The 27,576-nt window shown below is 58.5% G+C and overlaps 1 protein-coding gene across 1 annotated transcript; it reads right to left on the bottom strand.

The window, feature by feature from the left end:
* Positions 1 to 15: 15 nt before the first annotated feature.
* Positions 16 to 27,001, bottom strand: AJM1 (apical junction component 1 homolog). The gene is given in 4 exon segments (XM_038374936.2): positions 16 to 9,042; positions 9,045 to 10,586; positions 14,148 to 14,233; positions 26,808 to 27,001. Coding segments are annotated over 2 exon segments (3,294 nt in total). The 5' UTR covers positions 10,525 to 10,586; positions 14,148 to 14,233; positions 26,808 to 27,001; the 3' UTR covers positions 16 to 7,228.
* Between the last annotated feature and the right edge of the window lie 575 nt (positions 27,002 to 27,576).

Below are 27,576 nucleotides of genomic sequence, written 5' to 3'. Positions count from 1 at the left end.
ACATGGGTGGGGGCAGACTAGTGGCAGGATCCCACCAAAAGCAGGGGCGCAGAAGGCTCTCAGATGCATCCAGCAAGGGGAGGGGCTCAGACAACAAACCCACCCATTTCACTTGGCACTAGTGGGCCCGCTGGCCCAGGAGCGAGTGGCCGTATCCCCGCAGGCCAGGGTGGGCACTCTGGTGGAGGCGGGATGTAGGGAGGGGCCCCTGCTGTCTGTTGCTGTCAGCCCACATGGTTCAGCCCTCGGATGGTGGTGGAGCTCAGCTGAGCAACGGAACCAGGAGAGGCCAGTGACAGCTCGTCCCTTGTCGTCCTTTGGGACTGGAGCACGGGGAGGAGCTCATTGCCAAGGACTGGGGAGGCCTGGCAAGTAGGCAGAGCCACGGCTCCTGACTGCCCCATTCTGGGCCTGGCTGGCTGCATGGCAGGGGCTTGCTGCACCCAGGGGCACTGGAACAACTTGTATAGTGGGGGTGCTGAGAGCCACTAAACCAAACTGTGAATTCTATAGATGATGGAAACCATTCAAGCCAGCAGCCCCAGCTCCAGCATGCCTTACAGGGGCCCTCAAATTCTTCTTGCCCATGCTCAGGTAACTGGGCAGCTCCACCCCTCCTGCTCCAATGCAGCGCTCAACCGCCAGCCAGCTGGTGGCTTGCCGGCCCCTGGCTCTGGAGCTTGGGCATTTGGGGTTAGGATGGGCAGGCCGACCCCATGGGGAGCTCCAGCCATGGGAGCAGGTTTGCTGTGTTGGGGGCAGTGCTGGAGTCCGAAGGAAGTAGCTGGGCTGAGCAGAAGCTCCCTGGACTCCAAAGAGACTAAGACTCTTGTGTGGCCCCCGGCTCGGCCTATCCCTGACCCAGGCACTGCCACAGCCTGGGGCACTTCACTGGGACCCCGAGGCTGGTGTCATGGACAGGCTAGCACACGTGAGGGCCCCAGCAGGAAATCCCATGGCCCCCGCAGCTCGGGCCTGCCTTGGGAAGGATAGGTAGCACCTGCTGCTGCAGGGCAGAAACGAGAGGGTCTAGCAGAGCTCCCTGGGCTCTCAACTAACATGCCAGTTTTGGGGGGCACACAGGCAACTGGCTTCAAACAACAAGTTGGCTGGGTAGTGCCGCAGCAGGGTAGGGGCTGAGAGTTAGAGCTGCTGGGCTGCAATGAATTCATTAGTCTAAGGCTGGCAAGGGACCTGATCCTGAGATACCCGTCCTGGCTGCAGTGAGGGGCCTCCCATGGCCCTCCATCCCCTCAGCCTTCCCTCCCTGCCCCCCCCCACGTTACAACAGGGAGCGCCCTGAGGAGAAGGTGCACGCATATGTGCCTGGAGCCAGCAGAGGGGGAGCTCTGGAAGAGCTCCCCCAGCACACAGCCCTGCAGCATGTGCAGGGATCCCGCTACGGGCTGGAGATGCTCCCAGGCAGGATTTGGCAGTGAGCCGAAGCTGGCAAGCGTCCAAGCTCCTTTTCTGGGACAGAGGAGAAACAAGGATGGCAGCAGCTGTGAGCATCCTCACAAGGCAGTCACCTGCTGCCTGGACCTGGCAGCAACTCCAGCACCAGCGCAATGGCAGGGATGCCAGAGTGAGGGGTGCTCGTCATGCATCCTCTGTGCCCTGTGCCTGCACCCCCTGGGAGAACCTGTTCTGCACCAGCTCACTGCTGCTCATGCCTGAGCTTTGGCCTCCCAGCCCACCAGCAGGGAGCTCCGGGGATGCCCTCTGCATGGCAGGACGGGGCGAGCTCCCACAGGACAGCGCCTGGCTCCGGCCTGTGGGCAGGGGGCAGTCAGTGGTGCTGTATTTACACTAGGCCCAGCTGATTTCCAGCTCTGCGTGCAAACACTGCAGCCCCTCCAGAGAAACTGCATCCTGAACCCAGCCTCTGCCATAAGGACTGCCCAAGCTGGGCGGCCCCTGGGAAACCCCCTTCAGCCCCTCTTCTTTAAAACACAGGCCACCCCCACTCCTCAGAGCCAGGTTCCTCCTAGCAGGGCTGTTCCATGCCCACTCTGTGTGCAGGCACAAACATCCATCCCATAAGCACACGTAATCCATGCCCACCTCATGCCTGTACCTTGTACAATCCCTGCCCCAAGCACATGCCACATGAACATCCATGCCACGCCCCCTGCACGCCAGCGTTCACTCTCCTCCCCTCCCAACTCAACAGCCGCGCTGGACTTCAGCTAAAAGTGTAACCAGAAAACATTTGGCACTTTCCCTGAAAGCACCTGCCCTGCCCCCTGCAGGTGTCTGCATCCCCCAAACAGAGACCTCCCTTCACAACACAGCTTTAACATCTTTGAAACCATGGGGTGGCTGCTGCAGAGCACCACCTGAGCGGCTGCCCTGCTAGCCCAGTCCTTGGCACACTCAGAGATGGCAATAAATGGGAGAAGAGGAAAAACAGCCCCCAGCTGGCACTGTGGCCATCCAATGCCAGGGAGGTGCAAAGGCATGTGGTGGAGTTAATTTAACCCTGAACTTGCTGGACTGTTTGCAGCCCTGGAAGGGACCAGTACAGCAGCACTCTGATCTGCCCCCAGGATTGCTCTTTGTGATCTTGCTTGTTTGGGCCCTGGGGCCCTGCAGTAAGCAGCTCCCGTCACTCAGGAGTGGGCCCGGCTTAGGGCAGGAGCTCCCTGGCAAAGATCACAGCCTCCCTTTGCAGCGCAGGGAGACATCTGCTCCCCCAGCCCAAGCCAGAGCGAGCAGAGCTTTCCCTGCAGCAGGCTGGTGCGTAAGGTGCAGGCTGGAAAGTGGAGTGCCTGTGCTGCTCTCTGCACGGCCCCATAGAGGAGCCTCCCCAAATAAAGCCAAGGGCTGCTGGTGCAGCAAGTCCTGAAGCCAGAGCAAGGCCTGCGGAGCATTACCATAATTAAGAGGCTGTTCCAGGAAGGTGGCCCCTTGGAGAGCCACTGCAAGCAGGGGCTGGCGCACAGCAGGATAAATCCTGGCTCAGGAGACACTGGCTCCTTACCGAGGAGCTGGGCAGAGGGCGGCAATGTCTGGGCGGGGCGGGGGGCTGAGGCTTCCTGCCCCTTGCAGAGAGGAACACAGATAGTGGCTGGCTGCTGGGCTCCCGCTGTCTCCAGTGCGGAGCCCCCTCATGTGGCGCAGCTTATCCCTCCCTGACTGACATTAGCTGGCCTGCAGATGCCCTCTTCCTCCGCCACAGCTGTCCTTACACTGGGTTTTGCTGGCCTAGCTGTGTTGCTGAGAGGGAGGGGGGAAGGGGTGATTTTTCACAGCCCGACCAACGTAGCTTTCAGTGTAGACCAAGCCTCAGGGAGTGCCCAGGCAGGGGGGCCAGCCAGAGAGAGCCAGGTTCACAAGGCCAAGGTCAAAGTGGGCCCACATGCAAAGGGCAGGGAGGGTTGGATCTGCAATCCCCTGCGAGGATAAAGGCTGGCTGGCTCAGGCTTGGTGTCTGAGGGGCTGGTTCTGGGGTTCTTGTTTGGATCAATGGCACAAGGGGGCTGAGTGGGCAAATCCAGCCCTCCACCCAGGTGCCATTTGAAATCACCAGGTCCAGCCCAGCCCCAAGAAAGGAAGGCTGGGGTACTGGTAGCATCCAGCGCCCTACAGCCAGACCCTGGGCCAGCCTGAGCTCACCGACGCCTGGAGTCGCTGCATGCCAGGCAGCGCCCGTCTCTGCCCTGATGTCACAGGGATCAGGGTACGGCCATGAACACCTGCAATTCCCCTTACAGCTTGGCACTGCCCTGGGGACCGGGAGCCAGGGGAACCCTGGGCATTACAAGAGGGAGGCTCACTTGTAGGCAGAGCGCACACTCAGCCAGCTGGGCTCAAAGCAGCGCAGCCTCCCTAGGGGAAAACCAGGCCCATCCCGCTCGAAGGAGCAGATGGAGTGGCCCGATGTGTCCGGAAGGCCGTGCTCTGGGGCCATTTTGATCCCAGGACCATGGCTGGAGCTCAGAGAAAGAATTACTGGGATTTTCAAAGCTCTTGGCTCAGGCCCTGCCTCGGCCACTGGGAAGGAGGCTGAATGGCTAGGGAGCCCTGCACTAGGATCAGGGCTAGTTAATATGGCCAGTGAAGTTCAGGAGCAGGAAGTGGCAACACGGCTTTGAATTCCACTGAGAAGACCAAATTAAGCAAAACTCCAGATGGGTTTGAGCCCCCTGGGGGACCCAGACAGCATGGTGATGCCCAGAGAGGAGGAGCAGTGTAGACGCTGCCAGAAACAGTCCACTCTTCTGCAGTTCTCCCCAGGCATAGGGTGCTGAATGAGATGTAGGCAAGGGCAGCCTGGGGGCAGGAGGAGCTCTCCTCCTGGGCCTGTCTCAGGAGTTTTATTCTCGAGAGAATGCAAAGAGGCAACTTCGCTCCTAGATCCTGCTGCAACATGGGGGGCCAGGATTCACTGGAAACGCCTAAGCCCCCTGGCTTCCAGGGCCCCAGCTCCCCCAGCAGAGCACAGCACCAGACTCCTGCACTATAAGCAGCCAGCCCAGACCCACCGGCTGGGGCCCCTCCATTCTCAGAGGAGCTGGCCACACACGTCTTTGGGACCCAGGGAGCGCAGCCCTCTCAGTGCTGTTCCTTGGCTTTGCACTATGGCCAGGTTGGGTACCAGGCTCCCTGCTCAGTTATGCAGGGAGGGGTGGGAATGACCTGCTGCAATAGAGAGGACGGAGGTGGGCTTGAGCCTTACTACTGGAGGAGAACGGGGGGCTGCCGCTGCTGCCTTGCCCTGGAAGTGGGTTATTGTCCGTACAGATAAAGTGCATCAGGTGTCTTGGAACTTTTACCCCTCACGGCCTCCTAAGTACCTAAGTCAGGCACTGGCAGATTCCCACACTGGCCTGGCATAAGCAAGAGCGTCCTCCCCCATCCACGCGGCACTCACAGGCCTGAGCACCCCAAGGAGGTCTGGGGTCCCCCACTCTCACCAGGGGGCAGGGAGAGCTCAGCGCCAACACAGAATGGGGCCCTCGTGTAGGCAGCTGAGACTGACTAAGGCACTTGGGAGGGCTGGAGAGGGACCACAGGGATTTGGCAAGTGGAAGCAGTGTCATGTGGACAGGTGGGCAGCTGTGCACAGGCCTGAGGAGAGGGAATGCCTACTGCATAGAGACCACATTGAGCCTCATACTGTATAGAGACCAACAGAGTGCACCTGTATAGAGCCGCATGCTGTATAAAGACCATCTACAGGGCCCACTGTAGACTCATACTGTATAGACACTGTATAGAGTGCACTGTATTGACCCTCATATTGTATAGCGCCCATAATGAGCCCACACTGTATAGAGCCTCATATCGTATAGAGCCCACATTGTACAGCAGGGGCGTAGCCATGAGTGGGCCTGGGAGGGCCGTGGCCCACCCACTTAGCATCCTGCCCCCCAGCTCTGTTCCGGCCCCAGCTCGTCCCACCTTGCCTGCCCGCCCAGCACTCCAGCCGCGGAGCAGGGTTGGGACAGGGGCTTGCCCTGCTCCACCTGCCCAGTGCTCCTGTGGGCAGCGGGGGGCTTTCTCCGCTTCGCCAAGCACTCCACCAGGGAAGTGTCAGGGGTTTACCCCACTCCACCCGCCCAGCACTCCAGCTAGGGAGCAGGGTCAGGCTCTTGCCCAGCTCCATCCACCCGCCCGGTGCTCCAACTGGGGAGTGGAGTTGGAGCACGGGGGGCTTGCCCTGTTCCGTCCAACGCTGCAGCTGGGGAGTGGGGTCAGGGAAAGCCCCAGTGTCCTGCTCCCACTCCCCAGCTGGAGCATCAGGTGGGCAGAGCGGGGCAAGCCCCCACACCCGAATCCCGCTCCCCGGCAGTGGAGCCCGTTTTTCTGGGGCCCTCCAATTGGCTGGGGCCCTTGGACATGCCCCTTTGGCCCAGTGGTTAATCTGCCACTAGGAGGAGGGTGAGCTTCAGGTGACCCAGTGGAGGCAGAGGAATCCTCAAAAAAGGTAGGTCTTCTGCTTAGGAGGCCAGGCCCGATGTGGGGGCGTGGGTCAGGGACAGGAGCCATTGCCGCTGGAGAGTGGAGTCTCCTCCCAGGGCTGGGTGCGTGCCTGGGCCCCGGGGGCCCCGGCCAGAGCATCCATCGACCCCAGCAAGGCTGGCTAGAGGGGGTAGGTGGGCCCTGATTCCTCCTCCTCCCTCCACCCCATCATTGCCTGCCCACCCGAAGTTGGAGCCCACCAAATGTCCCATCCTGGCTATGCCACTGCTGTATACAGCCTCATGCTGCATAGAGTCCGTGTAGCCTGCAGGCTGTTCTGAGACTCATCCCATACAGAGCCCAGGTATAGAGACTCATACCATATAACATGCTATATAGAGACTCAAACACACTGGGCAAATTTTCAATGAGAGACACAAAATGTGTCTGCACAATCCAAAGCGCCTAGGATGCTCCCAAGCCCCCTCTGCACTTACCCCCATGTGCCAAGCCATGGCTCTGAGTCCCCTTCCATGTACAGTTATGCAGCCATGCAGACAAATGGGAACCGCTGTGCTAGGACACTGGGCCTATTTGCAGAGGCCAGGTTGAAAACATGCCCCTTCCTGGCTGTCTCCAGAATTAAACAAAGCAGCGATGGGAGGGGGGAGAAGAACTGTCCGCTTGAGAGCCGCTATGGGCAAGTTTGGCGTCTAGGCAGAGGGCTGGAGTGGGCATGGCAGGGAGCTTAAAATGACTGCTCTGGCCACACTTGCTTAGAGGTAGCCATGTTGTCTAGTGGTCAGATTTAGGGAGTAGGAACAGGCAGGGCTGCGGGTTTCTACACTCAACTGTTGTTTGAACAGCTGCAGGGCCAGTCAATTGTTGCCCTGTGCCTGGCCAAGCCCAGCTGGAATCAGGTTAAACAAAGAGAAGGCAGTAAAAGAACCTCACTGAGAGAGAGACCTCTGGCACTGGAGTTACCCTCCCGTAGCAGCCCTCTCCTCATGGCAATCTCATGCGACAGGGCCAGCCCCACCCCTCTATCCCCACCAGACCAACCAGAATCTAAGCTCAGCCGCTCCTGCCCTGACTAGCCAGTGGCCACAGAGGCAGGTGGCCTGAGCCCCATGGAGTCCATGGATCTGTTGCTGCCCTGTTAGGACAGCATCTTTGCCAGGCCTCCCCGGGATCCACGCGCCAACAGGTATCTGCTAGAAACGATGGGAAGATTCTGACTGACCAGTTTAGTGCGTCAATAGTAAAATACCTGTCTACAAAGAGGAATAAAGAGGAGGCCTGTGTGGCGCGGCAGCACTGGTCACATGAGGTCGTCCAGGAGGTTGGGGCTGGCGACCCAGTCCAGGGTCCGTGGCTCAGAGGCGGCCATGATCATACACATGAACTGCTTCCCGGTCCGCCTGTCAATGGGGTAGATGGTGGTGGGCGTGAACCTCTTGTTACTCTCCACGAAGTCGCACAGCTGCTCGTAGATCTTGGGGAACTCATGGCGCAGGAAGACACCTCGGATCCGCAGCTCCCGCTGAATGTTGATGAAGCAGACCTCCCGGGCCTTCCGCCCTTCCTCCCCCTCCTTGTCGATGTCCGCCGTGCCAGGCGGGGGGGTCAGGATCAAGGTCTCCATGTCCCGCTCCTTCTTCAAGATCTGCTTCTCGGGGCTGGAGGAGGCTAAGGCCACCTTGGCATATTTCCTGACTGTCGGCACCTGGACCTTGGGAGATGGCCTCACTGGCACTTTTTGTCCAACAGCCACTGTTACATTCAAGAGGAAACATTCCTCAGGGTCATACTGGATGCCAGCCACCCCCAGCTCCCGGGCGTAATCCCCCAGGCTCTCTGCGTAGCCCTCCAGCTCCCGCAGGGACAGATAGGTGGGGGACATCAGCAGGCTCTCCAAGCCAAACTGGAGGAAGTTCTCAGCTGAGCCTGAGCTGGGGAAGCCCAGGAACAGCACCCCTCGCCCCCGGGACAGGTACCCCACCTTGGCAATGCGCGAGAAGGCCTTGTGCACCTCGGCATTCTCCCGGCAGAACTGCAGAGCGTGCCGGCAGATGCTCCCGATACGCCCATAGATACAGCTCTCCTTGTGGATGTCCCAGTCCTCACGGCGGCAGCTCCGGGAGCAGTAGTACGTATAGCAGCTGTGGCAGGACTTGAAGTAGAGGCAGGCATTGAACATGGTCTCCGTGCGCCTGCACTTGGCATTCGAGCACATCATCATGTCGTCCTCATCCGCACTCAGCTCCGGGGAGCAGTCATCCTGCTGCTTCTCAAAGCTGCTGCTGGAGACAGACATGGCAAGTGAGCGGCCACCCTGCTCCTTGCGTACGTCTCTGTGGAAGGAACTCGGGCCCGGCTGCTCTTTGGTGGGCCTGGGCTCCCCCACCAATAAAGGCAGTGGCTTCCTGGCCTCCAGCTTCCTGGCGGGCCCGGGCGCTCCGTTGTCAATCAGCCTCTTGAGCTGGTCTGTCAGGCTGTCCCCGTTGCTGGGGCGGCGGCTGGGCGGGGGCTTGGAATCGATGACCAGGTCTGTGATCAGCTCATCCAGCTGCTCCAGGCTGCACTGGCGGGCGGAGCTGCTTTGGGTGCTCTCTTTGGCAGTGGGATCTGAGTAGCAGTGTGTGGTGCGGGAGCGATGCCCATCCCGCCCAGAATCCAGCACATCCCAGCTGGCCGAGCGCTTCTCGGTCTTGCTCAGACCATTGGCTTTGATGTCATTGTCGGTGATGGTGATTTCTGGGGTGACAAACCAGGAGCGGCCCAAGGGGCACCGCCCACCGTCTGCCTGCATCTTCTCCATGATGGAGTTCTCCGAGAGGGAGAGCGCTGCATAGCGCTTGGGGGAACTGGACAGGTTGATAACCACGGGCTGCCGCCGGTCATCAGGGGATAAGGCACGGTACTGCTCCCGGGTGAGCAGGTTCTCATAGCTGCGCCCGCGGAACATGGGGTCCTCCCTGCGGACACTGGGTGCCAGGATGTTGTCCCAGGATTTGGAGTAATGCCGGGTGTCTGTACCTAGGCGGGGTTGGTTGGTGCTGTAGCTGGCATGCCAAGAGGAAAGCAAGGCCTCCTGCCCAGAGGGATGAGGTGCAAAGCGGGACATCTGCAAGTCTGGTAGGGCAGTGCACCCCGGTCCGGGCAGTACCAGTCGCTGAACTGCAAAGGCTGGGTGCTACGGGCATGAGGGTACGTCCGCGAAATGGATTCTCTCTCATGGTATTTGCCATAATCCTCAGTGTAGAACAACCGGGAGGAGGTGTTCAGAGCGGGGTATACCCTGGGGTCCTCTGTATAGAGGGGTTTGGTGGGCATGCCCCTGGAGGCGTAGAATTGAGGGTCTTCTCTGTAGAAGGTGTGGGTAGGGGCTTCCTGGATGGGGTAGGTCCGAGCTTCTTCCATGTAGAGAGTCCTGGGTGGGATGGTGTGAATATTACCTTTGGCTGGGTCCTCTGCGTAGAAGGGCTGTGGAGGGAAGTGATGCCCTGGGTATGGGCGAGGGCACTCCTCATAGCCAGAGCTTTTCAGTGGAATGCCAGGGCCAGGGCACCCGGCTGGCTCCTCCATGTAGAAGAACTTGGTGGGCACATTTGGAGTGGAGAAGGTCATACAGCCCCTCTCGGGATAGTCTTGCGGGCAGGGCATGGCTTGGTAAACCCGGCCTCGGGGGTCACCTTCGTAGTATTCGTTGGGGTAGGGCAGCCTGTGCTCCCCGCTGTAGGAGTCGCTGGGTGTGGGAGTGCGGGACACAGACACCTGCCTGCTGCTTGGGATGGTCAGGCTCCGGATAGCGCAGGGCAGCCTCGGCCAGTATGGCACCTCCATCCTGCTCTGGGCCTTCAGGCTGCGTGCCGCATGCACCAGCACTGCCTCGTCTGGCTTCATGTCCATCCGGCACTTGACATGCAGGCTTGTGGCCGGCCTCCCACCTGGGGCCTCCTCCGGGCAGTTGCTGCTGACACACAGTGGGGAGATGCGGCTGGTGCTGCTCCGCTGGGGCTGCAGCTTGATGGGGTGCACCTCGTTCATTGGGGCCTTCATTGGCGCGTATCCGCTCCCCCTACGCGGGGACATCTCCATCCTCGCAGGCTCCCTGGAGAGACGCAGAGCCTCCCGTCCCTGCCTGGCTGGCACAGGGGGAGACGAGGACGACATCTGGATGGGAATGGGAGTGAACGTGGATTTCACCCGTGGGGCGCTCTTGGACCTCGCTCGCCTCTTTGGCTCCGCCCGAGCCAATGGCTCCTTGGGGCCTTCCCTCCCGTGAGGGGGAGGCCTGTTGTTCTGAACGTCCGACCTGGGAGGAGCCTTTCTGCCTCCGGAGCCTGAGGAAGGCTCGGGGGTGCCTGGGTGCCGGCAGGGGCGCTGCATAGCAGGAGCAGGGGCCAGCTGGTCGTCGAGCGGCTCAAGAAAGTCAAAGCTCCTACAGTGGCGCTTGTTGAAGGGCTGCAGGTTGCGCGGCAGAGATGCAGACATGAAGGCGTCACATTGTGTCAGTGGCTGGCAGACGATGGAATCCCTGGGTGCTGGGCACTTCACCTCTAGGTCTTGATACACCATAGACACCAGTATGTCAGGTGGGTCGGTTCGTGTCATCTTAAACAAGCTCTTCCTTCTCCAGCTCCTCTTCAGATCATCTCAGGGGAAGCCAGCCAGCCCTGCAACAGGAGAGAGAAGGGGCCTTGAGTCTCATACTGGAGAGGCCCGCTCAAGACAGGTTATTTTTGAAAGCTCCTGATTTTTAGCCACTCATGATTTTGGGGGCTTGACTCATGATCCCGCAATGCTTGGGATTGGCAATGCTGGTGGGTCTAGTAGGCACATATGCAAAAGTGTTCATGCTGGGGTAAGAACTGGAGCTGGCCGAATGGTGCAGAGACAGTGATGGGGAATTCCATATGGCCATGGCCTGGTTCAGAATTGGTGAGAACAAGGCTTATTCACATGAATGTTTTGGGGGAGGCTGTTCCTCTAGGGGTGCCCAATCTGCTCATGACCAAGGGCACGCAGTGCTCAGATACTACAGTGCCAGAGGCCAGGGCCATACCAGAGATACCATGAGCATGCATGGCCCAGGATTTACAGAGAGGGTCGAAAATCTGAATTTTCATTCTGCAGAAAACTTCAATATTCCCACATTTGTTTCATTCTGAATCAGGCCACAATAAAGTTGATGTGTCAAAATTTTTTGCCAAATGGAAAGTTTTGAATCAGAAATGTTGCCACATTTTGTTTCAGCTTAATTTGACCTTAATCTGTGTCTATCTGAGGTGTCACAGTGCCTCATGCTTCCATCACCCCTCTACTAGCTGAACTCCTTGACTGGACTACACCTTCCATGATGCACCATGGTTATGTGACTCCCATGATGCACCACAGCAGTTCAATCAGAGGGAGGCTATGATGTATCATGGGTGATGTACTCCGGCCAGAAAGCTTAACCCATAGAGAAGGTGGGGGGGTGGCAGGCACGAGACACCACAACAGCTCTGGTGGACACAGATTAACATCAAACTGATCCAAAAGGAACTATTTTATTTTGATTTTTCTGAAGGCAAATTGGAAAGTTTCAGCAAAATTGAGATTTTCTTGTCAAAAATGTTAATATTTCAAGAAATGCAGTTTTCATAAGAAAGAAAGAATGAAAGAAAATTCCCAGCCAGGTGAATTTATCAGTGTCCGTTCATTCCCTGCTGCCCACCCACCAGGAGGAAGTTGATAACAGGACACACAGAACAAAGAGAATCATGGAAACAGAGAGGCTGTGTCCTGGTTGCTTCCTCTCTGGGTTCCAGCCAGCCTGCTTTGAGCCCAATCCTCCTCGTTTGTACCACAGAATGGTATGGACCGCAGAGGAATTACTCCTGATTTACACCTGTCCAAGTCCAAGCTGGACAAGCCTTGTGTTGATCTGATTGCACCCATGGGCTCGGGGCAGGGAGTGGATCTTGTGCCGTATACAGCGCCAAGGCCTTCATGAACAAGTGCAGCAATTCCTTCTCCTTTTTGTAAGTCTCGGTCGCCCAGTGAGGAAGCAAACACAGCACCATGTGACTTACGCAACCAGTGGTACATCACAGATAAACAGTGGCGAGTATGCAGACAACCCCAGCCAGCTGAGCAGAGGGCAGGGATTTGTTAAATCAGCTCGCCAAAAGAAAAGGACAAATTCCACACATTGTGTCTCTGCAACCAGTAATCTGACCAGCTCTACACAGACCCACACTGGTACTGCAAGCATGGGATAAATAACGACATGGGAGAATGACCGGCTGTATGGGGGGTGGCCATGGCTAATTACCTGCCTAGCATATGTTTATGCAAACATAGGAAGCTTGCAATGAAGCAGTGTCAGCGAGCTCAGCTCTGGGGGACACCCCCCACCAAAGTCTAAGCTCTCTGTCTAGGGCCTGTCAAAGCTATGTCTAGGGCGGGTGGTGTAGTCAGAAGTCCCTCCCGTTCGGTCTGGGCTTAGTGAGATCTGTCTGGTGGCACTAAGCAGCACAGATTGTGTTAGTCTTGAAGCTAAAGAGACAGAGAGAACCACAGGGACTGGCTGTGTCCAGCAGCCTCAATCAATAATCACCTTTATGGTCCTTGTGTAACCCACACACCTTCTGGGTGTGGTTTTCTGTCCCATCTAGTGGCACCAAGACTACTTAGAGAGAGAGAGTTAAATGAGACGCGCTACAGCCTTAGCAGCCAGCTGGCTTTTAGTTCATGCAGTAGAGGCTCGTTCAGTAAGCTCCAGAGGTCCCCAGTTCAATCCCACCCGCCGATGACCGGGGTCTGTTGGCCTTACACTTGCAGCCCTGTCCTACCTCTCCCAAGAATCACCCCCCCCAGGGCTGACAAGATGGCCTCTATAGGGTGATCTGTACACAACACGGTCGAGGGGTGACCCAAATTTGTCTTACATACCTCACTTAAAAACTACTTACTTACAAAATCAGACATAAAAAAGAGGCCACAGCACACTATTACTGAAAAATTGCTGACTTTCTCATTTTACCACATACTTACATTTCAGTGTATTGTATATAGAGCAGTATAAACAAGTCATTGTCTGTATGAAATTTTAATTTTATTAACTTCACTAATCCTTTTATGTAGCCTATTGTAAAACTAGACATATCTCTAGATGAGTTGATGTATCCCTGGAAGACCTCTGAGTACCTTTGGGGGTACACATACCCCTGATTGAGAATCGCTGTCCCAGACATCATGTGCATAGAAACCTTCCATTACAGTGCAGGTCCCTGAACCAGGCAGGATGAGAGCTTGGCACTCACTCACAAGAGTTTTATTTCTGCACGGTTGTTTTTGGCAGGGATATCAGTGGACTCAAATGTTCTCCAGGCTAGAGTTCTCCCCTGCCACAGGGAATCCCTCTCCACACATCCCTGGGGCCAGATTTTAAGACCCAGGTGCCTGAATGGGGAATGCATGTGCAAATATGTGGTTATGTATGCAAAACAGGGGTGCAGCATTGCAGATTTTGCTCAGTCACCTGCTTTGCACACTCAGCTGTGCAGTTTGCACACGCAGTTACATGCCTGCGTCCATGTGTTTTGCATGAATGGCAGCATTTCTGCATGTGCAGACACCCTCTAGGCCTGTGCACACAGCATGGCTCAAGGGTGGCAGTGGTACTTTGCACATTAAGCACAGTGTCTAAAATCTTGTCCCTGAGGATGCACTAGGGCTTCTAGGAAATCAGCAGGGGTCCCAATGCAGCTGGGAGCTCTGCTCCCTCTGGGAAGCAGAGTCATACGCACCGTACACTGATATACTATTGGCGTATGCTTTGCTCTCGTGACTGGATCCTGCAACTACTGCCCACAGCCTGCCCCTTACAGCTAGCTCTCGCTCAGCTCACGGGTCAGAGGCTGGTGCTTTGGATGCTGAAGGGCTCAGGTTTGAGCCCACTGCAGACGGTGGTGCTGTGAGCAGATGGCCATGGTTTGTAACACCAGACCAGTGGGAGGGGCAGAGGCAGGAAGCCAGCTTATGTTAGACTCCAGAGAACATATCTGGTCTGAAGCCATGGTAAAGGTTTAAACCATTCGTTCAGTCCTGCCCTCCCCATTATTACTGTGTTGGGGGCAGGAAGGTCTGGGACCAGGGGGACTAAAGAAATCAAAACTCTCCTCAGATGCCTGAGGCTGGGAAGGTTTCTGGAGCAGGAAGTGAGTCTGGGACAGTGGTTTTGTTCCTACCTGGTCTGATGCCAGTGGTGTGTATTTGGATAGGCAAAGCTGGCACAGGCTGCTGTGTCAGCTCCATGCTGGGATCCGTTCTGGGGCTGGAACATAAAACACATCAAATGAATCGAGGAAGTTACTGCTCAGCCTCCTGAGGGAAGGAGCTGGGCCTTCCGTGCACCACCCTGCTGAGCCCAGCACCAGCCCCCTTCAGCCCTGGGGTCCCTCCTCTATGCGGGTCCACACAGCATCTCCCTGGGGAGCTCCGCATACACACAGTGAGATCTTGTGCTACTTTACACCCTGGGCGGAGAGAGGACCAAGCAGGTCAAAGTGACATGGCCGCGGTCCTGCCAGGAGTCAGAGCCTCTGCTCCAGAGGCCTGGGAAAGTGGTGAGAGCATGTCCCCCTCTAGGGGCCACAGCCAGCATAGAGGACATCAGCCTGCTACTTGGTCACCGTGAGAGGAATTTCCCCAGCCTCTGAAGGGGCAGCGGCTTGTGCCTTTGGTGTTAGAAAGCCCAGGTTCTTATCCCAGCTAGTGTCTCATGGTGGGTTGTCAAAGACCTTTCCAGATGGGGGAAAATCACTACAGCATGGCTTCCCTGGGGTGGGGTCAGAGCTGAGGCTAGACACTAAACACCCCTTTCTTCCTTTCCCAGGGAGTGAATTAAGATACTGGCCCTCTCCCCCCATCTCTGGGCTGTGACTGGCTTCAAGAGATCTGCTGTTTGCACCCCTTTGCCCTTCCTGCCATATCTATGCTGGATCTCTCCGTGGTGACTAGTGCTTCATTTGTAATGAAAGAGGAGCCAGCCCAGAGGGGCCAGGGCTCTGAACTTCCAGGCCCCGGCACAAATTAAGCACTGGCGGTGACGCCGCTGAGGAAAATAGTTCCCATTGACAAAAATCTTTCCTTCCTGCACCTCCCAGATTGCTTTGCAAACTATGCCTATATACCTTTGCAAACTATATCAGCTGTCACGTCACCCAGCGCTAGCAGGCAGCCACCTCTGGAGCAGAACACCAGAGTTGTTTCCCACCTGTGCTATGGTGCATTCTAAGCAGCTGTCAAACTGGAAGTGCAGGGGAACTTTATGAAGAGGGAAGCTAAGTGAGCTGGAATTTGAAAGATTGCTGGGAGAAGTGCCAGAAGGAGTTTTCTGGTGACCGGTCCTTGATCTCATGAAAGACAACATCTCCCTGAGGGAAATGCCACAGACAGAATCACCATCATCTCACATTAGCTTTCCCTGGAAGTCTAACAAGTGCTAATAAGGTTGACTCTGCATAATGAGGATAATTAGTAGGCGGCTAGTTGTAGAGATTAGCACTGGCCCTCATACAACACACCTGAGAGAGGGCTGATGAGTGGTGGAGTCAGAGCATGTAGCACAGCCCCTCAGCACCCAAGGCCAGTGAATGCCCATGACTCAGCCCCTGCCCTGTCTCCAGGTACGGATGCCAAAGGCCCCTGCAGATCACCCCACTTGCTCAGCCCCGGGGCTTGAATGGAGTTAAGAGCAACCCTCCCCCATGCAGCAGCACCTCTGCTGTGATGCCCTGAAACCCCCTGCCCTGAGCTCTCCACCCAGGGGCTGAACAGAGCGAGACTGAAACCCAGCTGCCTGGTGAAGGCCAGTGAGTGGCACCCAGCCCAGCCAGGGCCTGGGGTCCTCTGGGGAGCAGGTGCTGAGCTCATGGTGCTGGCATCCCCGCTGGAGCACACAGTTGCCATGGTTTCGCTGTGCTATTTCTCTCCGGAGGAGCAGTGTGTGCGGGGGAGGCTCAGGAGAAGAGCCGGGGCATTGCGAGGGGAGGTTAATGTTGCTACAAGTGCCACGCTGATGTGCGGGGAGGCAGAGCCGGATTAACTCTCCTGTGAGCCCAGGGCTATTAGATTTTGGGGGGCCCCTGTATATGTCTTTTTCCTAATTTAAAACAAAATTATCACAATTATGGCATTGAGGCTATTAACAATATACTTAAACTTGACTTTTAATTATCATAAAGATGTTCTGTAGTTACATTTCAGTCTTAAAACATGTAGAATATAGTTAATTCAAAATAGCCTACTGTTTACCTTAGAACAGCTGTTATATTTGTTTCTTTCTGGGATGGAGTTTGGGTGCAGGAGGAGGCTCCAGGCTGTGGCAGAGTGTTGGGGTGCAGGAGGGGATTCTGACCTGGGGCTGGGGGTTGGGGTGCAGGAGGAGGTGTGAGGTGCAGGCTCCGGCTGATGGCACAGCAGGGCTCAGGCAGACTGCCTGCCTGCCGTGGCCCCACACAGCTCACAGAAGCGGATGACTGCTGGCACATCTCTGTGTGCCCCTAGGGGGAGGGGGACAGCGTGTCTCCAGGTGCTGCCCACACCCTCAAACACTGCCCCCACAGCTCCCATTGGCAGTTTCTGGCCAATGGGAGCTGCGGGGATGGTGCTGGGGGTGGGGGCAGCGCACGGAGCTGCCTTCTCTCCACCCCCACCTCCCTCCAGGGGCTGCAGAGGCATGCCAACAGCCGGCTGCTTCCGGGAGCGGCATGGGGCCATGGCAAGCAGGTAGCCTGCCTGAGCCCTGTTGCGCCAGGGCTCCCCTTAGCCCAGGGCTGCAGTCCCTAAAGCCCCTGCGTCAATTTGGCCCAGGGAGGAGCCTCTGTATTCACTGAGCAATGGGGATGGCATGGGCAGGGCCACAGGTGTGCCCCCCACACAAGCAGCAGCTCATACCACTGCCCCGGGGACAGGACTGGGAGCTGTGCTAAACCTACCCATGGTTGGGGCTTAGGTTGGGCAGATGCCTGAATGCTGGACTGGGATCTGCTGACTCAGGGTACCAGGCCACTGAGCAGAATTTCTCTCACCAGCCTGCCCGGGCAGTGGGCACTGGCAGGGGCAGGCTCTGTGGCTCATCCCCAAGCCTGCCAGGCCCCATGGGAATGATTGATAAACTCAGCTGCTCAGAGAGGTCACCCAGCTGTGGTGCCAGGCCCAGTCAGCCCTGGGTGCCCATGTGGGAGAAGAGGGATGGAGCTTATTATGCCCTCACCATACAGAGGCCAGCAGGGAACTTTCCCTGCCATGGCCAGGAGCTCGAGTGACCCTGAGTCTGGCTGGCAAAGGCTTTGCTGTGATTGCTATGAGCCCAGCAACAGCTTGACACTTCCCATCTTGATTGGGGGGTGCAGGCAAAGCCCCAGAACCTCACTCTGGGACACTCTGAACCTGCCATCCTGCAGCCTGGTGCGTCACTAACTCCACTGCACGGGGGAGGGGTGCAATGTGCTTAAAGCTGCTCAGAACAAAACGCAGGCACCCTGGGTCAGAGCCTCCTCCAGCAGCCCAAAGGTCTCCCTGGCGCCAGAAATGGCCCCCAGCACCCCAAAGGGCTCCCACCAGCTCCCTCCTGCCTTCTAGGCCAGACAAAAACCTGAAACATTCATTCCTATCCTGCATCTTTGTAGAAAGCCCCTGGCAGAAGGGTGACCCCAGCCCGGGAGCGAAGGAGTCCCAGGGCAGGTGTGGCACAGCTTCCCCTGGCAGCACCTGGGCTGTGGAGAAGGGCTTGGCTCAGAGGGAGGCACCACAGAGTGAACTTGAGCAGCAGCAGATGTAGGAGTGACAGGGGACTGTGGGAGGGCGTGAGAGGGAGCACGAGAGTGTGGGGGGGGAGCCACGAGTGTGACTGGGAGCTGGCCGTGAGCCTCAGATGGTGTGGAAGTGTGAAAGGGAAAAGAGGATTTGTGTGCAGTTATGTAGTTTGGTTCAGAGACGGAGCAAGAGAAAAGCTAACTCCAACCTTAATAACGAGAGATTTGTAGAAGCGGGATTTGTGCGAGGCGGATGGGAAAATCACTAGGGACCTTGCTTTAAGATAAGACTGGAATGCAGTGTTGACTACGACAATGGGAAGAAAATGTAAAATAGGACACAGCTGTTATTGTGTCTGTGGGTGTAATGAATATGTAAATACTCGGCTGAAAATGCTTGTACCTTGGAGATTACCTGAGGACAGGGGAGACTCTGCCCGACTGTGGTCTCCACCTGCAACTGCTTGAGAATAAATTGTCTCTGACCTGTTGCTAAGAAACTCAGCGTGAAGACTTTTTCTTCCACAACGGGTATCACTTCAGCACAGGCTACACCCCACAACACTGGCCCCCAACCTGCCTCAGACCTGCCCATTCCCCAGCACCTCCAGCACAATCCCCATCCTGCCCCCAACCTGCCAACCCCCCAGCACCTCACAGCACAACCCCCAACCTCCCCCCAACCTGCCAACCCCCAGCACCTCACAGCACAACCCCCAACCTGCCAACCCCCATCATCTCACAGCAGAACCCCCAACCTGCCCCCGACCTGCCCCCAACCTGCCAACCCCCTAGCATCGCCAGCACAACCCCCAACCTGCCAACCCCCCAGCACCTCACAGCACAACCCCCAACCTGCCCCCGACCTGCCAACCCCCCATCATCTCACAGCACAACCCCCAACCTGCCCCTGACCTGCCCCCAACCTGCCAACCCCCTAGCATCGCCAGCACAACCCCCAACCTGCCAACCCCCCAGCACCTCACAGCACAACCCCCAACCTGCCCCCGACCTGCCAACCCCCCATCATCTCACAGCACAACCCCCAACCTGCCCCTGACCTGCCCCCAACCTGCCAACCCCCTAGCATCGCCAGCACAACCCCCAACCTGCCAACCCCCCAGCACCTCACAGCACAACCCCCAACCTGCCAACCCCCATCATCTCACAGCAGAACCCCCAACCTGCCCCCGACCTGCCCCCGACCTGCCCCCGACCTGCCAACCCCCTAGCATCGCCAGCACAACCCCCAACCTGCCAACCCCCCAGCACCTCGCAGCACAACCCCCAACCTGCCCCCAACCTGCCAACCCCCCAGCACCTCACAGCACAACCCCCAACCTGCCCCCAACCTGCCAACCCCCCCATCATCTCACAGCAGAACCCCTAACCTGCCCCCGACCTGCCCCCAACCTGCCAACCCCCTAGCATCGCCAGCACAACCCCCAACCTGCCAACCCCCCAGCACCTCGCAGCGCAACCCCCAACCTACCCCCAACCTGCCAACCCCCCAGCACAACCCCCAACCTGCCCCCAACCTGCCAACCCCCTCAGCACCTCACAGCAGAACCCCCAACCTGCCCCCGACCTGCCCCCAACCTGCCAACCCCCTAGCATCGCCAGCACAACCCCCAACCTGCCAACCCCCCAGCACCTCACAGCACAACCCCCAACCTGCCCCCGACCTGCCAACCCCCCATCATCTCACAGCACAACCCCCAACCTGCCCCTGACCTGCCCCCAACCTGCCAACCCCCTAGCATCGCCAGCACAACCCCCAACCTGCCAACCCCCCAGCACCTCACAGCACAACCCCCAACCTGCCCCCAACCTGCCAACCCCCCAGCACCTCACAGCAGAACCCCCAATCTGCCCCCAACCTGCCAACCCCCCAGCATCCCCAGCACAACCCGCAACCTGCCAACCGCCCAGCACCTCACAGCACAACCCCCAACCTGCCCCCAACCTGCCAACCTCCCCAGCACCCCACAGCAGAACCCCCAACCTGTCCCCGACTTGCCAACTCCCCAGCACCTCACAGCACAACCCCCAACCTGCCAACTCCCCAGCACCTCACAGCAGAACCCCCAACCTGCCAACCCCCCAACACCCCCCCAACCTGCCAACCCCCAGCACCTCACAGAACCCCCAACCTGCCCCCAACCTGCCAAACCCCCAGCACCTTACAGCACAACCCCCAACCTGCCAACCCCCCAAGCACAACACAGAAACCCCAACCTGCCCCCAACCTGCCAAACCCCCAGCACCTCACAGCAGAACCTCCAACCTGCCCACAACCTGACAACCCCCCAGCAGAATCCCCAACCTGCCAACCCCCCAGCATAACCCCACAGCACTCCCCAGCACAACTCCCAACCTGCCCATGCCCCAGAACCTCACAGGAGAACCCCCAACCTGCCCCCGACCTGCCAACCCCCCAGCATCTAGGGTGACCAGACGTCCCAATTTTATAGGGACAGTCCCGATATTCGGGGCTTTGTCTTATATAGGTGCCTATTGTCCCCCACCCCGTCCCAATTTTTCACACTTGCCATCTGGTCACCCTGCCCGCACGACCCCATAGCACAACCCTGAACCTGCCAACCCCAGCACTCCCCATAACAAGAACTCCAACCTGCCCCCTGACTCAAGCTGGCCCACCTTCCCGAGCAAAATGGGCCAGCTGATTCCACCTGCTCCAGCACAAAAGCAAAGGCTAGCGAGCCCTGGGAGCGGCACTTTAATTACAGGGGTCCCGTCCTGCAGTACTTGAATGCATCTCACCCACGGGGAGGGAAAAGTGGCCCGAGGAGCCCAGCCCACCAGCACGGCCACTGTGCCCTTTGCTGATAACCACCACAGCCCGCTCACCTTCTGGCTCATGTTATGGGATGCAGGGGAGTTGGAAATGCAGGGGCAGGTCAGAGGCTAGTGTTACTGGGGGTTGGTAAGGCAGGGGCAGGCCGGGCCCGTGACTAGTGTAATGGGGCAGGGGAAAGAGTTGGCAGGACAGGGGCAGGCCGGGGACTTGTGTTATGGGAGAGCGGAGGGGTTGGCAGGGCAGGGACAGACCAGGGGCTTGTGTTACAAGGAGGTTTAGGGCAGGGGCAGGGCAGGGGCTAGTATTATGGGAGTGCTGGGGTGGGCTGGCAGTTTGATAGGCAGATTAGGGCTGGGCATTTGATCAATCCAAAAAGAATTGGTCAATTGACCTGTCAAATCACATCATAAATGGTCACAGATTTTAAAGTGCTAATTTCTTAGAACAGTAACCAGAAAGAGCAACACACTCTGGGCTCCTGCAGGCTTAGCCATAGATAGGTCCTTCCACCTCATTACAAAGGAACAAATTACTTGTGGAGTGATTGTAACTCAGAACAAGCAAAACAAATCTAAGGAAGCTGCAAAACCCAAAAGAACCACACCCAGTGTGATCAGAGTCGGAGGCTACTGCCTGCAGCATCAGGCCATTCCTTTGGATTCATCCTGGGACATCGGACAATGTTTGACCATGGACAAATAATAGGCCATCAAGTGACATTATTTGACCAGTCAATTTAGTGACCTGCCAAGCCTAGGGCAGGTAGGGTTGGACTATAAGGTGGATAGAAAGCTGGCTAGATCGTCGGGCTCAACCGGGAAGTGATCAATGGCTCCATGTCTAGTTGGCAGCTGGTATCAAGCGAAGTGCCCCAAGGATTGGTTCGGGGGCCGGTTTTGTTCAATATCTTCATTAATGATCTGGAGGATGGCATGGAGTGCACCCTCAGCAAGTTCGCAGATGACACTAAACTGGGAGGAGAGGTAGATACGCCGGAGGGTAGGGATAGGATACAGAAGGCCCTAGACAAATTAGAGGATTGGGCCAAAAGAAATCTGAGGAGGTTCAACAAGGACAAGTGCAGAGTCCTGCACTTAGGATGGAAGAATCCCATGTACTGATACAGACTAGGGACCAAATGGCTAGGCAGCAGTTCTGCAGAAAAGGACCTAGGGGTTACAGTGGACGAGAAGCTGGATATGAATCAACAGTGTGTTCTTGTTGCCAAGAAGGCCAATGGCATTTTGGGATGTATAAGTAGGGGCATTACCAGCAGATTGAGGGACGTGATCATTCCCCTCTATTCGACATTGGTGAGGCCTCATCTGGAGTACTGTGTCCTGTTTTGGGCCCCACACTACAAGAAGGATGTGGAAAAATTGGGAAGAGTCCAGTGGAGGGCAACAAAAGTGATTAGTGGGCTGGAGCACATGACTTATGAGGAGAGGCTGAGGGAACTGGGATTGGTTAGTCTGCGGAAGAGAAGAATGAGGGGGGATTTGATAGCTGCTTTCAACTACCTGAAAGGGGGTTCCAAAGAGGATGGATCTAGACTGTTCTCAGTGGTAGCAGATGACGGAACAAGGAGTAATGGTCTCAAGTTGCAGTGGGGGAGGTTTAGGTTGGATATTAGGAAAAACTTTTTCACTAGGAAGGTGGTGCAGCACTGGAATGAGTTCCCTAGGGAGGTGGTGGAATCTCCTTCCTTCGAGGTTTTTAAGGTCAGGCTTGACAAAGCCCTGGCTGGGATGATTTAGATGGGAATTAGTCCTGCTTTGAGCAGGTGGTTGGACTAGATGACTTCCTGAAGGTCCCTTCCAACCCTGATATTCTATGATTGTATGATTGTGCCTGTGGGAGATCAGAGGTGTGAGGATGTGCATGCATTAGAGGGCAAGAGGAGCACTGGAGGAATGCAGGTGGTGAACTGTGTGCCCGTGGGATGTCACAATGCCTGCGAATTGGGAGGAGCAGTGAGGAGGTGTGGGGGCAGGGGGAACAGTGAAGGGGCTTGGGGGGAGCATTGTGGGGGCAGGGGGAGCATTGAGAGGGATGGGGGGAACAGTGTGGAGGCTCTGAGCAGCGGGGCAGTGGGAACATGTGAAGCAGTTAGGAGGTGTGGAGACCGGGGGAGCAGTGAGGGGTACTGGGGGCAGTGAGGGGCTGGGGACAGGGGGTAGCAAGGGGATGTGGGGGGAACAGTGAGGAGGCAGGGGTGGGAGGGCAGTGAGGGGTGGGAGCAATGGGAGAGTGGGGTGGGAGCAGTGAGGGGGAGTGGGGAGCAGTTATGGGGCAGGGGTGGGGCAGCAGTGAGGAGGTGTGGAGGGAGCAGTGTGGGGGAAGTGAGGGGTATTGGGGGCAGTGAGGGGACTGAAGGGGTGGGGGTAGCGAGGAGGTGTGGAGGGAGCAGTGTGGGGGCAGTGAGAACACAGACCCCATTATGCTGGCCCCAGGGAACCGCCTCCAAGTTTGACCCAGCACCGACCCCAGATCCCGCCCCCAGAGAGCCCACTCCCCGTCTGACCCAGCACCGACCCCAGATCCCATCCCCAGAGAGACCCCTCCCCATCTCACCCAGCACCGACCTCGGATCCCACAGCCCCCTCTCTCTCTGACCCAGCATAGACCCTGGATCCCACCCCCAGGGGCCTCATGCCCATCTGACCCAGCACTGACAGCACTACCCGGCCCCAGAGAGCTCCCTCCCCATCTGACCTAGCACTGACCCTGTATCCCACCCCCAGGGAGCCCCCTCTCCGTCTGACCCAGCACAAACCCCGTTACCCTGGCACCAGGGAGCCCCCTCTCCATGTGAACCTGGCATGGACCCCATTACTTCTGGGGACCTGCCCCCGGAGAGCAGAGAACCTCGCAGTCCACATGGGCCTAAGAGCAATGGGGACAGAGAGACGTAGCATCAGCTCTTCCAATGGTTTACATGCCCAGCCCCCATGCACTCACCCCCCGCCATAGCTCCCCTCCCTGCACTTACCCCCACACCCATGCATTGAGTCCCCATCTCCACACGCCTCATCCCCCTCACACTCCCTACGCACACCCCATACACTCACCCCTACTTTCTACACACCCCACCCCCTACACAGTCACCCCACAGACACCCGCATGCACTCTCCCAAACCCTGTGCTCTCACTCCCCCACACCAGCTCTCTTACACACATGCCCTATGCTGGGACACACATGCAATCTGTGCATTCCCCCCCCCCCCACAAGTACAAATCCATGAACGCACACACCCATAGACACGCACATACATACTCTCTGTCTGCTCTCTCTCTAACACACATACTCCCTACACATAGGCAGGCATCCAACACGTGCCAAGCCCTTCTCTCCCCCCATGCATATCTCAACACAGACTTCAGAAGTCACTGTCACATTCACAGCCACACAGGGTGAATTTTGTTCTGTTCAGCAAATAATACCCCAGATGACTCGGTTTCCCTGCTCACCCTATCTCTCCCCATTTAATGCTGGCACTGGCTCTGGGGGAGATTGTCATTCCCTGCACACAATTAGGGAGGAGACACAATGAAACTGATCAGAGTTCGGAGGAGTTCTCCCTTAATTGAATTTCTGGCACTTTCCTGCTTCCTTCCTGGGGAGGGGGGTGGAAAGTGGAGGGGATGCCCAGAGCCAATGAGCACATTTGGGGTCAGCATTGTGCACAAGGCACAGGGGGACTCAGAGGCCCATTCTAGTGAGAGGACAGTGGCCATAGGCAGGGGCCATGCTCCTCCCCACCCTGCTGACTCAGCAGCTCATGGCAGGCCTTCAGCAGGGTGAGCAGAGGGGGCGGGATGCTCACCCCCGAACCTCCTCAGCCTGTTAGCTTGGGGTCCGAGGAATCTGTTAGCTGGGGCAGCAGAATCTGTGTTAACCTGGAGGAGCATGTGGCAGGCATGGGGCTGTGGGGCAGGCAGGTCCTGCCCAGAGCTTGGGGGGAAGGTGACTAGAGAACTGACTTCTCCCAGGAGGGGTGGATGTATAGATCCAAGAGATGGGAGGCAAACAGCTCCTTCCAAAGGAGGGGATGCACAGCTCCACCAAGATGCAGGGGAAGGGGATGAAAACCCATCTGCACAGGGTGGTAGAGGTGGTGAGAGGGGACAGGGGGGTTGTGAACAGCTTCTGTTAGACCCCTCCATGCAATTCAATCCATTCATTTCTGTAGCTTGTTACCACCCCAGTCATCTCCATCACCCCATAGCCTCACATGGATTTGGGCATGCAGCTGCCTCCCTGCCCAAAGAGCTGTGGGTGTCACTTGCCCCTACACTCCGTGAGCTCCAGGCCATCTGTCCCTCGGCCCAGCAAGACTCAAAGACCCCAAGCCAGGGGACCCCAGAGAAGTAACACTGCAGGCGGCTTGTAGCGAGGGAAAGTCCATCCCCTTAGCACAGATGCCACCCATCCCTACAGCTCTGGGGCCCAGGCCTGCCACAGCTTGTCATGTGGGGTGGAGTGAATCTGGGATAGCATGAAAGGCCACTGGCCCTTCGTTTCTGCCATCACAGTGCCAGCCCCTGGCTGCCTGCTGAGCCATGCCAGGGCACCGTGCCTCAGAGACACAAAACCACACACCCTGGCGCCAGCTGCCCCCTGAGCCAAAAACGCAGCCTCCACGGGCACAGTTGGGCCAGCCCAGAGACCCCTGGCCCCGCATGGGCTGTTCTATGCAACATGGAGAGTCCATTTCAAAGTACTGGCTCCTGTCCTTTGGTGCCATCCGGGAGGGTCAAGGGTCCAGCTGCGGGGATCCCATTGCAGGATTGGGCCACACAGCTCGGCCCAGCCTTATCGTGGGATTTAAGCTGACATGCTGCAGGCCACATAATAAACCATCCTCATCCCTGGCAATGGCCAGTGAATGGGGCAGGCTCCTCTCGGGCTGGGCAGGCTGGGGGCAGGGCAGCCCTGGCAGGAAGCTGCCAAGCAGTGGGGGAGAGAAGCCCCCTTAATTTATTGGCAGCATCCTCTGGCAAGTGGCCCCCACCTGCCCCCAGGTCCAGGGGCTGGGCACTCAGGGGGACAGGCATGAGCCGCATCTCTCTCTCATACACACATTTTTGGCTCCCCCTAATATTTGCCATCGTCTCCCCCCGGCCCCCGGAGTCAGGGCCCGGTCCTCCTGCCAAGCTTAACCCGTCTGCGGAGCCTCTATTCCCGGCGATGACACAACCATGGCCCGCCCGCACCTGGGCTGCAGGGCCAGCTCCGCACTGAGCAGTGCCCCCCCGGTTCCCGTGGCCCCCTGCCCGGACCCCGGTTCCTGCGGCCCCCCCCCGGACCCCTCCGCGGTTTCCGCGGCCCCCCGCCTGGATCCCCCCCCCGGGTCCCGCGGCCCCCCGCCTGGATCCCCCCCGGTTCCCGCGGCCCCCAGCCCGGACCCCTCCCCGGTTCCCGCGGCCCCCCGCCTGGATCCCCCCCCCCCGGTTCCCGCGGCCCCCCGCCTGGATCCCCCCCGGTTCCCGCGGCCCCCAGCCCGGACCCCTCCCCGGTTCCCGCGGCCCCCCGCCTGGATCCCCCCCCGGTTCCCGCGGCCCCCCGCCTGGATCCCCCCCCGGTTCCCGCGGCCCCCCGCCTGGATCCCCCCCGGTTCCCGCGGCCCCCAGCCCGGACCCCTCCCCGGTTCCCGCGGCCCCCCGCCTGGATCCCCCCCCCCGGTTCCCGCGGCCCCCCGCCTGGATCCCCCCCGGTTCCCGCGGCCCCCCGCCTGGATCCCCCCCCGGTTCCCGCGGCCCCTCGCCCGGACCCCCCCCCCGGTTCCCGCGGCCCCTCGCCCGGACCCCGGTTCCTGCGGCCCCCAGCCCGGACCCCTCCCCGGTTCCCGCGGCCCCTCGCCCGGACCCCCCCCCGGTTCCCGCGGCCCCTCGCCCGGACCCCGGTTCCTGCGGCCCCCAGCCCGGACCCCTCCCCGGTTCCCGCGGCCCCTCGCCCGGACCCCCCCCCCGGTTCCCGCGGCCCCCCGCCTGGACCCCGGTTCCCGCGGCCCCTCGCCCGGACCCCCGCCGGTTCCCGCGGCCCCCCAGCCCGGACCCTCGTGCCCTCCGGCCGGGCATGCCCGCAGGTGGCCGGAGCTTCCTCCCCCCTGCAGATGCGCCCGGCGCAGCCAGGGCCGGGGCTCCCGGTACCTCCGCCTCCCGCCGCTGCGCCCGCTCCGTCCCCAGCCCGAGGCCGGGGTGGCGACACTGCAGCCGGCCCCATCAAGCGCCGGCCTGGCAAGGATCGTGCCCGGCTCCCCGCCTACCTGTCAGGCTGCGCCTGGCTCCTCTGTCCCGGCAGCTCCTCATCGCCCCCAGCGGGCAGGAGCCGCCTTAAAGGGGCCGCGCCCGAGTCCCCGCTTCTTCCCCTGGCGCGGCGCCCGCGTCTGCCCGGGGCTGAGCAACGCGCGTCGCAGGTGGAGCCTGGCCCTGGATGACCCCGGCCCCCTCGCTCTGCCATCAACCCTCCAATGGCGGTGCCCCCGCCCACGGCATCTCCCGCCCCTTCACGCACCAGCCCCCGCGTTTTCCCCAGGCAGGAGTTTTCTGATGAGCCTCCCCCTTTTCGCAGGGTGTTGCAGTGGCTGGATTTCGCCTGCGCCCCTGTGTCGTACTCAGAGCCCTTCCTCAGGGCGGGCCTTTTACAGCCCATCCCTCCCACTCCCCTTTTCTGGAGGAAAAGAGGCCAGAGAGCAGGGGAGAGCTACATTATAGTTGAGACTTTGGGAGCAACCTTTGGGGATTGGGACACTTCTGTCCATTGCAATAGAATCAATGTGTCTACACCCTCTAGAATGCTTTGCCCATGGCCCCCTCTCCCTCTCCCTCTCCCTCTCCCCCTTGCCCTCTCTGGATGCAGAGGGAGTCATGGTTTGCATAAGGGAAGTATCTGGGATTTAGTTCTGGCTGGGCACCGGGTCTCCTGGTCTTGAGCCTGGTGGCCTTGGGAAAATGGGATGGGCCAAAATGTTCAAATCTGGCTGTGGCATTGCACCCCTTAGTCTTCACAGAGATATTATTATTATATGATTATGG

This window comes from Dermochelys coriacea, chromosome 16, assembly GCF_009764565.3.
Source record: "Dermochelys coriacea isolate rDerCor1 chromosome 16, rDerCor1.pri.v4, whole genome shotgun sequence".
NCBI lineage: Eukaryota > Metazoa > Chordata > Testudines > Dermochelyidae > Dermochelys > Dermochelys coriacea.
This window is presented reverse-complemented; position numbering and strand designations above follow the sequence as displayed.